The sequence below is a fragment of the Centropristis striata genome, chromosome 8 (genome assembly GCF_030273125.1).
Source record: "Centropristis striata isolate RG_2023a ecotype Rhode Island chromosome 8, C.striata_1.0, whole genome shotgun sequence".
NCBI classification, from domain to species: Eukaryota; Metazoa; Chordata; class Actinopteri; order Perciformes; family Serranidae; genus Centropristis; species Centropristis striata.
Genome location: NC_081524.1, coordinates 20,091,953 through 20,109,192, shown reverse-complemented (window position 1 = coordinate 20,109,192; position 17,240 = coordinate 20,091,953). Strand labels below are relative to the sequence as shown.

At 37.1% G+C, this 17,240-nt stretch overlaps 1 protein-coding gene across 2 annotated transcripts; it reads left to right on the top strand.

Moving 5' to 3' along the window:
* Window positions 1–1,300: 1,300 nt before the first annotated feature.
* Window positions 1,301–16,836, top strand: nek10 (NIMA-related kinase 10). 2 transcript variants are annotated; one of them, XM_059338572.1, is made up of 36 exons: window positions 1,301–1,474; window positions 2,968–3,069; window positions 3,164–3,239; window positions 3,359–3,495; window positions 3,956–4,051; window positions 4,133–4,217; window positions 4,310–4,351; window positions 4,439–4,517; window positions 4,601–4,668; window positions 5,922–6,001; window positions 6,078–6,164; window positions 6,664–6,888; window positions 7,819–7,958; window positions 8,462–8,523; window positions 8,646–8,717; window positions 8,801–8,865; window positions 9,021–9,123; window positions 9,293–9,421; window positions 9,603–9,740; window positions 9,834–9,879; window positions 9,963–10,084; window positions 10,374–10,476; window positions 10,567–10,642; window positions 11,278–11,407; window positions 11,502–11,572; window positions 11,929–12,136; window positions 12,294–12,381; window positions 12,475–12,537; window positions 12,789–12,834; window positions 12,952–12,989; window positions 13,172–13,272; window positions 13,503–13,613; window positions 14,201–14,306; window positions 14,509–14,552; window positions 15,379–15,434; window positions 15,703–16,836. In XM_059338572.1, the coding sequence occupies exons 2-36, from the start codon at window positions 3,011–3,013 to the stop codon at window positions 15,737–15,739; spliced, it is 3,189 nt and encodes a 1,062-aa protein (XP_059194555.1). In that variant the 5' UTR covers window positions 1,301–1,474; window positions 2,968–3,010; the 3' UTR covers window positions 15,740–16,836. The 2 variants fall into 2 exon arrangements, with proteins under 2 accessions (XP_059194555.1, XP_059194556.1); XM_059338573.1 differs by having other exon boundaries at window positions 3,179–3,239; window positions 15,703–16,835.
* Window positions 16,837–17,240: the final 404 nt, after the last annotated feature.

Here is a 17,240-nt window from a genome sequence, read left to right as displayed (position 1 = left end):
ATGAGGGACGCAGCGCCAACAGCGCTCAACGAACCCTACGGTGAAAGACGGACGTAAATTCTACGTGAATCACAAAGGGAGGAACGCTCCAGCATCGCGATAACTTGTAATTCCTTTCAGTAATCATGTGCTCTCGCGATAACAAGCAGAGCGAAGACTTTTTTTTATTATGTGTGACATTTTTCCCCTTTCTTTTCTTTTTTTTGAACACGTTAAACTAATTACTGCTCCCACCCTGTCACAATTTTCTTTCAGATTAATTAAATGATGATTAAATAATGATGTGGGGTGATTACTACACGGAGCTGAAAAAGTCAGTTTACTACATAACTTATTTGCTGGTGTGTTGCCCTTTTATATTTCATTTAGTTTATTTTTTATTCTTGTGACATGTCAAACATCTAGGGGATTACTAGACACCACCATTTCATAAAACATGTATCTTTTTGGGTATATATTTGTAATTATTTTCCCCAATTATTTTTATTGATTTTTTAAGAAACAGGCATACAAAGACAGATCACAAAGTAGTGTCTACAATAATATAATTAATGTGTGCCCCCCTGCCCACCACCTCCCTGTTTCCACTGGCAGTGCATAGCTGTAAAAAATAAACATGTATATACTGTACAATCACATTAATATGAGAAAAAAATCAAATGCATGAGATATGTAGTTACAATAATAAGAAAAATAATAACACTTAATAATAATATAAGAATAATAATGACAATAATAATAATAATAATAATAATAATAATAATAATAATAATAATAATAATGACCAAAAGAAATCAAAATGACAAAAAGAAATACATGAAATAAAATAGATAATTACATTTTAAAAATAAGGAAATACAAATAAATAAATAAATGATAATTCAGTTGAAATATAATTATTCTTTTGAAAAAATAAATATTAATTTTATTTTTTCTTTGATATATATATATATATATATATATATATATATATATATATATATATATATATATATATATATATATATATATATATATATATATATATATATATATATATATATATATATATATATATATATATATATATATATATATATATATATATATATATATATATTACATTATATATACATACATACATTTTTTCCTTTTTTCCTAAGTACAACTATATTATATTTTCTTTTAGATTTCAGAATACAGTAGTATAATACATAAATATATAATTACCAATATGAACAACACTCCGGTGCCATAATGCCCTGGCGACGGAATGCGGGTAGCGTCTGTTGTATCCATAGCAACAGAGACTCTCCAACATTGCTCACCTGGATTGGTTAAAAATGTCGTAAAACTAAACATTGTTGCTTCTTATTTGCTAATGTAAGGGCGTCTACTGTTTCAAGAACAAAACTATGTCGTCTATATTCGCCACAGAGGAAATTTAATGAAGCCAAATTCCTATAACGATGTAGTTTGCGATGCTGAAGGAAGGGTAAGAGACATTTAACGTGCATTTTTGTAACTGACAAATAAGGGATGGCTTAGTTCAACCATTAACTTTAGCCAAACTAAGCTAAATAGTCTAGCTAGCCCTGTTATCACATAAACTAGCACTGCCGTACAAAGTCTAACTGCAGTAACTACGCAAAGGGTAAAACTGAGAAAACTGCTTTAAAGTAACGTTTTTTTAACAGGCAAGCTAAATGGGTTATAGGTAGGTAAGTGATATGTCACTTATTTCTACATGTTTTGATGATGTCATTTTCATGCTCAAAAATAATGATGATTTATTTGACCTTTGACCCCAAAAATGTAGTTCCTACACTCACTGTGCAGTAATTAATTAAGTGTTTAACAATTCTATTCAAATATTTGTGTATTTTAGACTTGATATTATAAAGTAATGTTATATTTTAGTCTAAATATAATTGTATCTCACTTTTTTTTAACTTAATTACTATCTAGATAATAATTTCCCTATCAAATAAACTTATAATTTCTAATATTCTTGTCTTCACTATTCAACACAATGAATAAATACAAAGCTACACTGTATCACAGTATTATTTCTCTGAAATAAAGCAAAATTGAAATCTAAAACTTTGTCACAAGATAAAACAGACATAAAGAGTTCATTTTTAGTTAGGCTTGGTAGGGCAGAGCAGTGGTGTAAGAATATTTTACATAAGTAGGCGAAAAGGACCTTATCATACAGTGTAAAATATATATTATCACAAGTCTTGCATTCAAAATCGTACTTATTTAAGCAAAATTAGCCTATATTAGCATAAAAATAATACTATTTTTACACTACAACTCAAGCTGTGGTGAAAAGTAACCAAGTATATAAGTAGTTTACATTTTCTCAAGAACTATATTAAAATAGGCTACAAATTTGATATATTTGTTGACCGATTTTATTTGAGTATACTTCCTTTTTGTACGGCTTTATATTTCTTGTCACATTACATTTCAGTTGTTAGTTGACGTTAGCAGTCAGTACTTAAATAAAAGTTGCAGTACCACACTGTAGAAAAAGTAAATGTTACCAAAGTAAAAGTGCAAAAGTATTAGTACTCATTGTGCAGAATAGCCCATTTCAGAATTATAGTGCATTATTATTATAAATGATTGCATTGGATTATAATTATTGATGCATTCATGTGTGCATAATTTTAATGTTAAAACATGAAAAGCTGGAGCTACTTTTACCTTATGTATCTTAAACTACAAAAATATATCAGAATGTAAAGAATAATTTATATTTTTGTATGAACAATTTAATTCTGCAAAGTAACTAAAGTGGTCAAATAAGTATAGTGAAGTTAAAAAGGACAATATTTGCCCATCAAAATTTAGAAGAAAGTGGCATAAAATGGAAAGTACTAGTACCATAAAACTGTACTCAAGTAGTGTATTTTAGTAAGTTTTCTCAGTTTCATCCCACCCCATCTAAATGTCACTATGTGCCAAAAATGTCTGCAGTTGAACCTCAGGTCACTCATGGAAGCAAAGGGGAACGTTGAAAATGTCCAATCCAGTTAAAAAAGTCAGACAAGGAGAAAAATCCAGAGGATTCCAGAGCAGGTAAGCTCAGTGTTTCCTCCGCACTGTCATTTTATCATAATTTAAAATGAATTTCCCTGATAAGACAATACAAATCACTGATAAACTGATAAAGCCAGCTGTTTTCCAGGGCATCTCATGATCTCAGGAGGCTCCAGTCGCTGCTTGCCAGAGGCATTCCCAGACAAGAGGTGAAAAAGTGACGCCACGCTGAGGCAGTGTGTCTAGACGTTTTGATAACAATTACAAACCAACTCATATTTCTTCAGGTCTGTGTGTATGTTGTAGTCTGAGACTCCTTGTGTCGCAGGTGGCAGCTCTGAGTCACGGTAAAGCATGCAGCACTGGAGTCAGCAGATCTCATCGCCACCATCCTCCAAAAGACACCAACAGACAGAGGAATGAGAGCGACATCAGCAGTGAAGCCTCTGAACTGGAAAAATTCAGGTTTTTTCTCATAATCTTAAAGATTCATCACCTAATATTATAATATATTATATTACTAGCTTTAACCCACTGAACCTTAGGCCATTTAAGGGCCTCTTAAATTGTTTTTGTAATTTAACAAAAGAAGCCAAAAGTTAAAAAAGCAGTTAAACAAGCAGATGAACAAGAGCTAACCCTTAACCAAGTGAAATAGTCTGAAATTGACTAAATCTTTACTTCAATCAGGAACTGTGATCAGAGAAAGAGGAAACAGAAGTCTGAATCTGGGCAGACTTTGGATGCCAGCTTTCTGTTCTTGATTTAGAGACAGATTTGTACGCATTTTACGTCCAATATCAAGCCCTGCATGTGACCAGAATTTGGTTGTGTTGAAAACATGAAAATATTGATACATTTATAATGCAACCCTACTTATACTGTACAAGTACATTTCAGACCTAATTCTATTAATTTTTTTTAGCATCACATACAGAGACCAAAGATGCTTCAGCAGTCACCCACTGCATAAACTCTTCTCAGACATCCTTGAGTCTTTAGTCAAGAACAGACTCTGCAGGTAAAATATCTCTGAATTGCTGCTGCATTTCTTCTCTTGTCTCACACAAAGTTTTTCTGACAATGTTCACTCTTTTTATAGTGACTGGATTGACCATGCACTGCCTGAATCTGCCCTTAGAGTTCTGATCTGCCTACGATTATTGATCAGAGATCCCCACCATCAGGTACAAATTGGAAAAAAAGGGGGGGGGGTGTTTATTATATATTGAATGATTAAAATATCATAAAAATGCCTCTTTTAACCACTTTCTTTTAGAAAATCCTGCATCAGCTCCAAGGCATCAATTTACTTGCAAGGGTAAATGTTCTTTAAGATGTTTCTCACAATTCTCAACGGGCTGTGGTTTATCCTCTCATCCTCACTGCTGCTCCATGTCTCTTTCAGTATATGGAGCATGTCACTGCCATGTACATATCATGCGGGGAACAGGCGTTTGCTGTGCAGAAGCTGGTCACAATGACCTGTGAGTAATCTGAAGGCAATATCAACACTATATTAGCTATGTGTGCTTCCCCGTGAATAATGTCTGTGCTGATTGCTCTGCAGACATGTTTCAGAAGCTGTCTGCCGCTGACGATCAAAGGGCCTGGGTCATCAAGAGCGGCGCTCACAGGGTGAGTGATAAATTGAGATAATGTTATATGTGCTGCTTGTTTTCCCAATAATATTCATGTCTGAGATAAAGTTAATGCCATAACAGAACGTTGCTCCTGTGTTGGTGCAGCCTGAAACTGAATCTGGTTATGCACTACATGTTATAAATACACTCACTGGACACTGTACCAAGGTGTACCTAATAAAGTGGCAGTGTGGTCTTCTATGGTAGCCCATCAGCTTCAAGGTTGGAGGTGTTGTGTGCTCAGCGATGGTATTCTGCAGACCTTGGTGGCTATTTGAGTTATTGTTGCCTTTCTATCATCTCCAACCAGTAAATCCCAGTAGATCAGCAGTCTCTGAAATACTCAGACCTACAACCATGCCACATTCAAAGTCACTTAAATTCTGATGTTGGTCTGGACTTCAGCAGCTCGCCTTCACCACGTCTACATGTCTAAATGCATTGAGTTGCTGCCAAGTAATTGGCTGATTAAATATTTGTCTTAACAAGCAGTTGAACAGGTGTACCTAATAAAGTGGCCAGTGAGTGAATAATGTATTTGTGTAGGCTACGAAAGGTTTTTTTTATTTGGATTAATAATAAATCTAAATGAGAAAGCAATTTTATTATCGTCACCGCTAAAACTCCAATATGTATCTCCAATAAATTTACAGTGCATATTTAATCTTTACAGCTAATTCATTTTAATGTATTTTAGAAAGAAAGTTGGGTTTTATAAGGTTAATGCACAGATTGACATTAAATGTAACAAGGATATTTTTGCTCTCAAGATGATAAATATTTTTCATATACATACATTATGACCTCTCTTATTCATGATCATCAATGAGCTGAAATGTGAAAATTGTGTACAAGATATGTCATAATAACAATACGATTTGTCACAGATATTTATTTTCAAACTAGTGTCACCCACATGTCAGACATTACATTTAAAGCTATTAAACTGTGTATTGGTGCTTGCTCCATCATATACTTGATAATGTGGGTGATAGTGAACATTGCAGCTTCCAGGAGGGTGCAGATATTTGCAAATATTTACTCTCAGTTGTCCAGTGAAGCATTAAAAAGCCTTATGCAGAGTGAAAGCCAAGTGTTTACACTCTCTTTGTGAGATGTATGACCATATTAAGTCATGCTTTTCTTGTAGCATGATCTCTGCTCTCAGTTTATCAGCTCAAAAAGTTCTACATTTCATGCACTGTGTGGAGAAAGAGTTAAGTCTTTAATTAAGTAAACCATTTGTAGACTCTGGTGAAGCTCCTCTCCACAACAGACAGCAGCGTGCTGCTGGGAGCCCTGCTGGCACTCACCACAATGGCTGAGAGGTAAGAGAATATCTCATTTAATGCATTAAACACATTTAAGATTTCACCTGTTGTAAGACTCTTTTGTTTCCTGCAGCCCAGAATGCAAGGACGAGATTGGCGAGCTACCCATAGTGGAGAACCTACTAATAATACTCCAGGAGTACGACCTGCTGTCAAAGAGGTGATAAATCACTCTTTTGTTGAGGTCAATGTCAGATAAAATATTCTGTCCAAGTTGTGGGAACCTTCTTCCATATATTAGTGCTTATAAAATGCAAAAAAAACCCCTAAAAAACAAATCAAGTTGCTGCAACTCATCCCAGCTAATCTCTCCTCATGTTATATTATTAAAAAAAAGTATTTTAAAGTCTAAATATCTATATATTTTGCTATTACTATGTCTTATATACATATATACTTCTATTTCTACTATTCTTGTTGGAGTATCTGGAGCAAAACCAAATTAATCAATCAAGTATTTCTGATTCTGATTATCTAAAAGTAAACAGACACATTGCTTTTGTTGTTGCAGGGATTGAACATATAATCCTTTGTATAGTAAATATTAAACAGATAATTTAAATGTCCACAATTAAGGCACAGCTAGAAAGCAATTTAAAGAGTAAAAAACAACTTAAAAACGTGGGAACAAGCTGGACTGAACTTGACGTTTCCTCCAGGATGAGTGCGGAGCTGCTGAGGCTGCTGTCCCTGGTGTGGCAGGTGAGGGACCAGGTGAGGGAGCTGGAGGGTCTGCCGGTGCTGCTGAGCCTGCTGTATGGACATCACCTGAAGCTGCTGTGGAGCGTCGCCTGGATCCTGGTCCAGCTCTGCGAGAACCCAGATATCAGGACGGAAATCCGGAGATGGGGTGGGGTGCAGCAGCTTCTCCGGCTGCTCCACAGGTTTGTGAGAGTGAGAAATTAAAGCATATCTGAGGTGTATAGCTTCTCTGTTTACAGACTTAAAAAGTGATTTCAACCCAAATCTTTTACTTTTGTTAACATGACTCATCCCAGCTTTCCTTTCCCTGAAAATTCACTACAGCAGATACTTTTTGGTCCATGCTGAAGTGATTTGTGGTTTTATGGTTTTAAGGGTCACTCCAGGAATTTAGCATTGCACTTACATAAAGTTAAAGGGGACTCACAGAAACAGATTAACAAAAGAATGATAAAAGAGCAAACAGACAGAGCCTAAGATATGCAGTCTTTTTGTATAGGTCACACCTAAAAAACAATAGTTATGCAACTTTAAACTTTCATTAGTTATATCAGCAAGGGAAACTTCAAATATATAGTATAGTAGCCTTCATTACAGACTAGCACATGGAAAGACATCTGCATTTAACAGTCAGGGAAGGTCTAACGAAGATTTGCTGCAGGTTGCGTTATGGGAATTGTGGGATCCAGTAATTTTGGAGCTTGACCCATATAAAAGTCAGCATATCTCAGCCTCTGCAGCATCAATTTTCTGTCTTGTATGAATCCCCCAACTTTATGGAAGTACAACACTAAATATCTGCAGGATCTAAGTGAAAAGGTTTCTGGTTTATACTGCCCCTCGTGATACAATTTTACCATGATATATCTGCAGGATGCTCACGACTAAGTGGCATGATTTCTGGCCTTCAAAACTACCTTCCTGGCTTTTTTTCTCTTCTGAAACATAAGCTCCCCACCTGTCTGAAATGCATATCCCTTCCAGTGTTCTTACCACTAATGATGAAGGCTGCAACTACACCTGAGTACAATACATTTCAGTGATAAAATTTTATATGGCAGACACAGATGTGCAGCCATTCAGAATAATGATATACAACATAACTCTCACAGTGACAGGCAGTACATCTCTGACCGCTCGTCCATCGAGACGCTTTCCAGCGCTAACGCAGCGGGCCGCATCCACAGAGAGCACATCAGAGAGGAGCTCAGCCCGCAGGAGGAGGGGGACAACACCATGGCCCTGCAGTCAGGTCAGGGACTATACAGCTTATCACATACCAGTTAGAAAACATCCAGTAAGATTTTGTGCTGTTAAAAATGTAAGATAGTGAAAAAGGCCTGTGCTCTTACCCCTGCACTTTAAATTCATTCCTCAGAGGATTCTTATCAGCTTCTCAGTATGTAAACAGCTTTTTCCTGTAGTGAGAATTTGAGACTTGACTTACTGTATCTATGATTTGGCAGGAAATAGTTGTACATTTTCTGGTTCTGGATGTCTAAACAACACGATGAGATAAAATGAATTCATCTTAAAAACATAAATGTTTTGATACATTGGTCTCAATAAGAATCTGCAGGGGAACTTTGAATGTTATAGTCTAAATGCGTCAGTGTTTCCAGTCTTTGTTCATCCTGTGGTTCTTGGGAGTGAGTTATTAATGTTCACAAGCTTTCATTGGACTCTGAGTCTGAGACTGAGATTGCATGTATGAGTTCTTAAATTAAGTTATATCCCCTTTAATCTTTTTTCCAGCCTGCTGCACAGTTCTCACTGAGCTAAGTCTGGATGACACATCTGCTCACCACATTGTGCAGGTAAGAAAAAAGCCCTTACACAAAGACCAGGACAGCTGACAGGATGGGAATGAATAAATCCACCTTTGTATCAAATTACAATATGTAATTCAAGTCAACTCATTTTGAAAATCTTTTCTCAGGAAAATGGGGTTTATATTATCGCAAAGTTGATTTTACCACACAACTCTGGATCAAAAGTCACATCTTTACAGGTATGACTTTATATATGTATGAAGTTATGCTATAATGTAGATGTAACAATCTCAAAGTAACAGATTTGTACTTTTATTTGCAGTGCTATGCATTCCGGGCCCTTCGATTTCTCTTTAGCATGGAAAGAAACAGACATCTGTTTAAGAGGTGATACTTATTTTATTTAAAAAAAAAATTTATATAACCTTAAGTTCCTGTTATGCATAAATCTCTAAATTTGGCTCCTGTTGGAAATCTGTTTAGGAAAAAAAATCTCTACAAATGTTCTCCAGTGCTGTTATGTAATCTCTTATCCATTTCAGACTGTTTCCCACAGACCTCTTTGAGCTGTTTATTGATGTTGGACATTATGTGCGGGACCTCGCAGCCTACGAGGGACTGCAAACTAAAGTTTCAGTCTACGCTGTAAGGGAACTGCTTCTAAATGGATTCAGCTGTTTATTCAGCTGGTTTTTGGATGAGAAATAAAAAGAAATATCACTGTTATTTTTAGATTAATAAAGTATGTGGAGTGATGAGAAGAATTCTTACCTTGCACTTCCATTCCGAGTTCTGTGTGTGTTTTGTAATGCAGGAAGATGAACTGGAAAGTCTGCGAGAGAGTATTGAGACTGTGGACCAGAACCGACCTCCCCTTAAAGTCATCAATGGTTACTCCATACTGGACCATCTGGGCACCGGTGCCTTTGGAAGCGTGTTTAAGGTAAATGGCAGTTTGGGTGAATTTTCTAATTCTGCTTTATTGTCAATTTCACCATATGTAAAAAAAAAACATTTCCCATAGTCGAATCATGTGTAAGAGAAGACAAAGAAAGTGTGTGAATAAATATGTAACGATAAAATCTAGTGTCAATGGTTCCAATAATTATACTATATAATTTAAGGTCCGGAAGCAGATCGGTCAGAACCTCCTGGCTCTGAAGGAGGTGAACCTGCATAACCCGGCGTTTGGCAAAGACAAGAAGTCCAGAGACAGCAACGTGGAGAAAATCATCTCCGAGCTCACGATCGTCAAAGAACAGGCAAAAAGTTTCATCATTAAGAGTCAATTCAGGAACATATCAGAACAATAGAGACTTATTTTGTGTTGTTTATATTTGTCTTTTCTTCTCTAGATGACTCATCCAAACATTGTTAAATATTACAAGACGTTTCTGGAAGGTGAGGATTTTTTGGGCTATAACCCTGACCTAGCTATTATAATGAAAAGAGACAACTATAACAAAACTACAATTTTGTTTTAGGCGACAAGCTATACATCGTGATGGAGCTGATCGAGGGAGTGCCGCTGGCTGAACACTTTAACTCTCTGAAGGAGAAGCAGCAGAAGTTCACCGAAGACAGAATTTGGAATATATTCATTCAGGTAACAGCTCTTCAACTTAATCTACTCTGGGAAACAAATATCATCTTGGTAGAGAATTGGTCAATTGTTAAAACACAACTGTCATGTGAGATGTTTTACTGTAGTTAAAGTAGGCCTGTCACAATATCAGAGTTACACCACACGAGACATTTCAGCGTGGTTCATTCTTTGCCAATAGTTTATGGAAAAAAGCCTAAAATATGAGTTGAAGTTATTTCTATTGGCAAATGAAAGATATTTTTGGCTGAATGGATACAAATATGAATTAATACATCTCATATTCTCTCAGATGTGTCTGGCACTGAGGTACCTGCACAAGGAAAAGAGAATAGTTCATCGTGACCTCTCACCAAACAACATAATGCTGGGGGAAAAGGACAAAGTCACAATCAGTGAGTGTCAACAGTTTCTCTCTCTCTCTCTGTCTCTCTCTCTCGTCTTATTATAAAGAGGTTTAACCTGTGTTTTTCTTCTGCTTGAAGCTGATTTCGGCCTCGCGAAGCAGAAACAGGAGAACAGCAAGCTGACGTCAGTAGTCGGCACCATCCTTTACTCCTGGTGAGGAAATTCATTCTGAGCATCCTGCTGCTCATCAGCACATCTCTTTTTCTCAGTTTCCCAAATTCCCAAGTCACTTTGAATCAACTATGAGCGTCATAAATAACATTTTATTGTCCTCAGTTGTATTGAGGGGGCACAGATAACTTAAACTCTGTTTCTCTGATTAGAGGAAGGTGAGAAAATGTGTTTAGGGTGAATCAGCCCTTTAAGGAGGCATGGCAGAGCTGTCTTTATGTTTTTACAGCCTGTTAGCAGCTTAGGGAAACATCAGATACCACAGCTCAGGTGTGTTTATGGTCCTGATAACAGCTGTGTGTGTGTGTGTGTGTGTGTGTGTGTGTGTGTGTGTGTGTGTGTGTGTGTGTGTGTGTGTGTGTGTGTGTGTGTGTGTGCTTCAAGGTTTGAATTGAAGTTTTACTATTTTTGCAAATTACACAATTATAGAATTGGCTCCTTAGAAAAGTATCTAATTTTCATTGTTTTATGTAAAAGTAGGTCCCCATTAGTCACCAAATAATCTGTGAGAAATATGCTAATTCATGTAAATGATGTACCCTGATGGATTCATTCTGAGGGTTCTTCATAAGGCGACATGTTCAAACATTTGTGTGTGTGGGGTGTGTGTGTGTTAGTCCAGAGGTGGTGAAGAACGAGCCATATGGAGAGAAAGCTGACGTCTGGGCTTTGGGCTGCATCCTCTACCAGATGGCCACTTTACAGCCTCCGTTCTACAGCAGCAACATGCTGTCACTGGCCAGCAAGGTTACACAAACACACACACATACACACACACACTGGACTCTGAAAATGTTTTTGTAATTGTAATTGTTCTTTGCTTCTTATTCTGTGCTGGTAGATCGTTGAGGCTGTCTACGAGCCGATTGAAGAAGGAGCTTTTTCAGAAAGAGTCACAGACATGATCAGATGGTGAGGCTTTTATTTTGAAATTATGGATGTTGCTGTATTAAAGATAATAAGGTAAACTGAATCCTTAAAAAGGCAAACTTAAGTTGAAGTTGGACAGAAGCCTCACTACCATTTCACAACTTAAACAAAAGACTCTTAATGTAAAGTGATCCTGCTTCACCAGACTTACTTATTATTTATTTAGAGTTTAGAAAACTCGGACTATTAAACTTTTAACTAAGGCTATTAAAATATCTAAATTGCCTAATCATCGGGGGTCGCCAAAGTTTACAATGTTAAAATTGTGGGTCCCTCAAGAAAAAGGTTGGGAATCACTGTCTTACAATACTCTGTGCTGTTATGGGACGTCCTGTCAGGTGTTTGAGTCCAGATTCAGACCAGCGGCCAGACATCGTGGCCCTCAGCTCCAGGATCTCTGACCTCATGATGAGGCTGATGGATGGCCTCTACACGTCCCAGAATGCACTGGAAAGACGAGCAGACAGAGACAGAAAACGAGCGCAGAAGTACTTCCTGGAGAGGCACAAAAGCAGGACGGACTGCTGCCACTCAGACTTCTTTCAGGTAAACTGGATTTTTATAATCAACAAAATGTCGTTGAGGGTCTACAACAACTACAAATACATCTAAACTAAACCGCTTTGGTGGTGACTTGAGTTAACAAAATACTTCTGTAAGAGTTGCAGATTTGCCTGTCAAACACATGCTGCACTTTATGCAGGAAAAAAACTCAATGAAGACTGAAACTTCAACTCCACGCTCTCCTGCAGCCTGCAGCTCAAACCACAGCGAGCAGAACATCAGTCAAGGTGACACAGAAGTTAATAAACATAGACCGGCCAAAGTTTGGAATGAAAATATGATTAGATGTCATAAATATATATAATTATATGTGTGTTTAGATGATGCCTCAGATGGTGATGCTGAACCATGTGACATCGACACCACTGCCTTGAAAGGAAAGGGTCAGTGCTCTGTTAGTGAGAGAATAAATGAGAATATTTGGTAATATTCTTATAACCTGTACGCTGTTTTTCCATGACAAATAAGCAAATGTGTTCATTGTAAACAAGGGGAGGCAGTCTGATTTAAACTGGCAGTCTTGCAGTAACAAGGCCAACCTTTTAAAGCTCAGAGAAAGTGTTGCTTTCAGTTTTTCTGATTGGTTAAATCACTGTGATTAATTTGATTTTGTCTTGTTTTGTTTTGATCAAAGGATTTAAGTCCCCTGCTTGTGTTACACCCGAACAAATTCATTCTGGGTAAGTGAAAATTCTCACATTTTATTTATTTGATGCACAAACACCCACACAAATAGTTTCTTAATGTCCGACACAATTGATGTGTGACCTGCCTTTTCCATTTTCCTCTCCTCTCAGTGGGGATTATGCTGCTGCAAAGATTAAACCGAGACCAGGTACATTTTCCACCTGATGGTAATGCTTAACACAAACAACCCAAAGAGCAGATGCTCTAAAAGTCCCTTATAAAATGCTTGTGTTGTGTTTATTTAGCCTCAGTCAGCCTGTGTGTGTGTGTGTGTGTGTGTGTGTGTGTGTCTGTGTGTGTGTGTCTGTGTGTGTTTGGCTCTTACCTCAGCGTCAGCAGGGCTCTGTGTCTCTCAGAAGAAGGTTCGGCAGATCGATGATCCTATTCAGAGGCTCCTCATGCAGCTGCACAAAATAATCTACATCACTCAGGTACATTTGACTGTTAGATCTTGTTGAAGCCGTTTAAATCTGCAGACACATCTCATCTGTCCAAATCATGCTGGTCATTAATGACTCATTAATTCTGTTTCAAATCCATCAAAAACTTAAAAACACATGGCCAACAAAATGCCAAACCTGTTTTTTAATCCCCACATAGAGCTGACAAATACTTGAATGTGAATAACAAATGTTGATATCACCTTAAATTGACTTTACAGCTTCCACCAGCTCCGCACCACGACATCAAACGACGAGTTATCGAAAGATTCAAAAAGTCTCTGTTCCACTTTGGGAGCGATCCACACAACCTGAAAGTGGAGCTGAGCAAGGTGTGTACCAACATAAAAATCCCATATATATAACGTCACAGAATTTAAAAAAAGCTTGAAAAATTACATGTTGAACAGAGTTAAACAGCATTTTACTAGTGCAGTGCCCGTAGGAAGTATGTGTTTGTATAGTGGGAGATTAAGTCGATTTTTCAATTATAGCCAAATCGAACTATGTAGCGCACTTTAAAACTCCGAAAGATAGATAAGATAGACTTACAGATGAGATGAGTCAGGGTGGAAATCCGGAGCGAATTGTGTTACTGACCAGGTGTAGGCCTATCACACCATGGGGCAGAGCTCCCCTAAAAGGCGTCCGATCAGAAACAGTGCAACAAGTCCTACGTAAATAATGATATTTTGAAAAATGAATTAAAAAATCTTCAAAATCGAGGATGCACACCTTCGTGCCATGCACAAGCCACATACGAAATCTGAGGTCAGATATAAATTATCAGACATGCCCTAGACACACACACACACACACACACACACACACACACACACACACAGACACACAGATATTTGCGGAGAGTGTCAAGGCCCCTGTAAGCAAAACGCGGATCTCCTCCCTGTTGTTTCTGCAGCTCCTCCAGGCCTCTGCAGAACTGATGGAGTTCAGCTCCACCAGTTCAGACTGGTGGCCTCTGGTCCACCACTTCACAGGAGACCCTCACACTGCTGACAGCACAGGTAAGAGCCACAGCTACACCCTGCACCAAACACACACAAAACACTGCAGGCTCTTTGGCAGAGCTCCTCTCACATAAACACAAGAAGGAAATTATTGATGTAACCGGTGCATTTTTGGGGCCATCTGACCTCACATTCACAGCTGGATGTTTAAATTTTGATGCCAAGAATGTGTATTTGGTTTTCCCTCTGTTACTGACAGGTGAAGGGAATATCAAAGACGGAGTCACCTATCAGCAGATGCAGGTCAGTTTCACCAAAAATATATCTGGATTCTTATGTGTGTTAAGTAAAAAAATAAAAAAAAACCTAGTCTCCCAAACCATATGACCACATAGGCCGTTTATTCAATAGATAGATAGATAGATAGATAGATAGACAGACAGACAGACAGACAGACAGACAGATAGATAGATAGATAGATAGATAGATAGATAGATAGATCAGTTCAAAAGTGCAAGATCAAGTTCCTATAAAACATAAATTCAAGCACTTTTGGAGCTTTTTCGGCACCTTACCGCTACAGTTAATTACATATCTATATACAGTATATACATTAAAACCATTATACTAATGATTTCATGTCTTCATCAGAGTAGATCACAAGTCACTTGTTTGGAGGTGACATCCAGTTTAATCTAAAGCCCTGATTCCCAAAAAATTGGGATGCTGTGACATTTCTGCAACCGACGTGTATGCACAACAAGTTGTAAAATGTTGCGAGCTTTACATTCTGATTTTGTGAGCTTTGGCCATAGCTAGGCTTAGCTAGGCTAAGCTAATCAGCTGCTGGCTGTAACATCGTGTACAGAAATAAAATCAAACTCTCGCCAAGAACTTGAATAAGTGTACTAACTTAAATTCCTTTCATGTAATCAAGAATTCATTAATATTTACTGAATATACACTAGCTGTGTTACAGTATCCTGTAAGAGCAGGTGTCACCTCTGTTTTCTCCTGCTGGATCCAGTGTCTCATTTTGGAACAAAATTGTTTTCATTTTACGCTTCACAGTCATACCGAGCGTCTGTCTGCTGGTGAAGTGATTTCCTGTTCAAATGTTTCTTTTCAGGGGATCATAGAGGAGCTGCTGGAGGAGAACAGCTACTATAAAGCAACACACTGCAGGTGACAGTTTAACACTCTGACAAACAGACACCTAAACTTCACTCATTATTCATAATAAAAAAAAAAAGCTGTGATGTAATCAAGACTTACACAATGTATCAGGAATTATTTGAATCTAATCTCATTTGCTGTGTGTAATTTGTTGTTTCACTGTGGTGTGAGCTGTTAAAGATTTGAGAATTATTTGACTGAATTCACTAAATTGAAAATGTATATATATAATCTATGATACAATTATAATCTTTGATGTGTTTTGTGTTAATTTTAGGGCAGCAGAGAAAAGAAGTGACCTAGAAAACAAGTGACCATCGTCTTTATTCATCCTCAGTTGTCACAGAGGAGGCTAAGAAAAAAACATTTGCCTCAGCACAAATGTAATTAACCTTAATTAAAATCCTCTTTACACATAATTCATGACATATTTGTAACAACTAAACTAACATTTCCACTGTTGTCTTCCTGCAACAAGTTAAGTCTTGTAAGAATGAGATTCTTGGTTCATTGGGGGGGATTTTTCGTTGGTTAGTTTGTCGGTTGTCGGTCTATTTACAGGCTTTTTTTTTGTCTGCACCTGTTAATAATAACTCACCTTGGAAATCAGGAAAACTTGGACACAAAAAAATAGGTTGAAATTCCCCTTTAATTTTCTGTCAAGCGACTGATCGTTGCAGCTCTACAGCAGACACTTCATTGGTTCTGTTTAACTCTCCTAACACAACATATGCTAATTGCACGTACTTGTAATGAAGATTGCAGCTGATTTATGTGTATTTCTGCCAGTTCAGCTCATTAGAAGCTTCTCATATCAAAGTGAACTGGCCTGTCACTTGTAACATTCATTCACACACAGAAAAAACAACTGACTTCAGCTCCAACACTATCCAGAGCTTTTTATCTGCTTGTGTGAAGTTTCCTGTTATTGTTTTTTCAGGTTTATCTGAGTCTAGCACTTTAAATTTCTCAGGATCAGACTCAGCGGTTTAACCGTTTTAACTGCGGGACTGCAGAGCACAGCGTGTGTTTGAGATGGCTGCCAGCCAAATTTCCTCAAACAAACTGATTGTCAACCAAATCACAATGTCTCACTGCTGCTTTACTCACAGCTTTCTATATTAACATGCACTCAGAAATGCTGTGACTATTTATCTATAATTCAGATCCAAAATGTACTTTTTGTAAGTAATTCACTGAATGTTTTCGCTGTCAGTTTGAAGAGGTGACAGCAGCTGATGGGACGCTTTTTTATGCACTTTGATCCAAAAAAGGGATTTGTCAGTTTAATCTGTATCAGGAAAAAATATTTTAAAATGACACAAAATAAAACTATTTAATACAGACGGTGTCTAGTGCAGATCATTTATCACAATAACATAAAGTCTTGTTTTTTTTGCTATGCTTTAAAATAAAAATGAGTGAGCTGCAGATAAAATGTGCAGGTTTGAAGTCAGCAATGGGGAGTATTCAGATTACTTTCTTAAGTAAAAGCACTAATACAGCACTGTAAATATACTCTATTACAAGTAAAATATTATAAAGGTTATGTAACACTTGTGCACATGGCATTCATTTTGGCGAGCAGAGTGTTTCTTTATTGGAACTGCAAACAATTAACCAACTAGTGACCACAAGCCAAATGATTGTGAGCCACTGGTTTTAATCTTTAATAATGCATTAGGCTTTTTTAAAATTGTGTTTCTTATCTTAATCTGAAAAGTCCCTCCAGCTATCAGATACATGTAGAGGAGTAAAAACAATAATTTTATCAACTCAAATATACTTAACTTACTTTCCACCACTAGTAGTGAG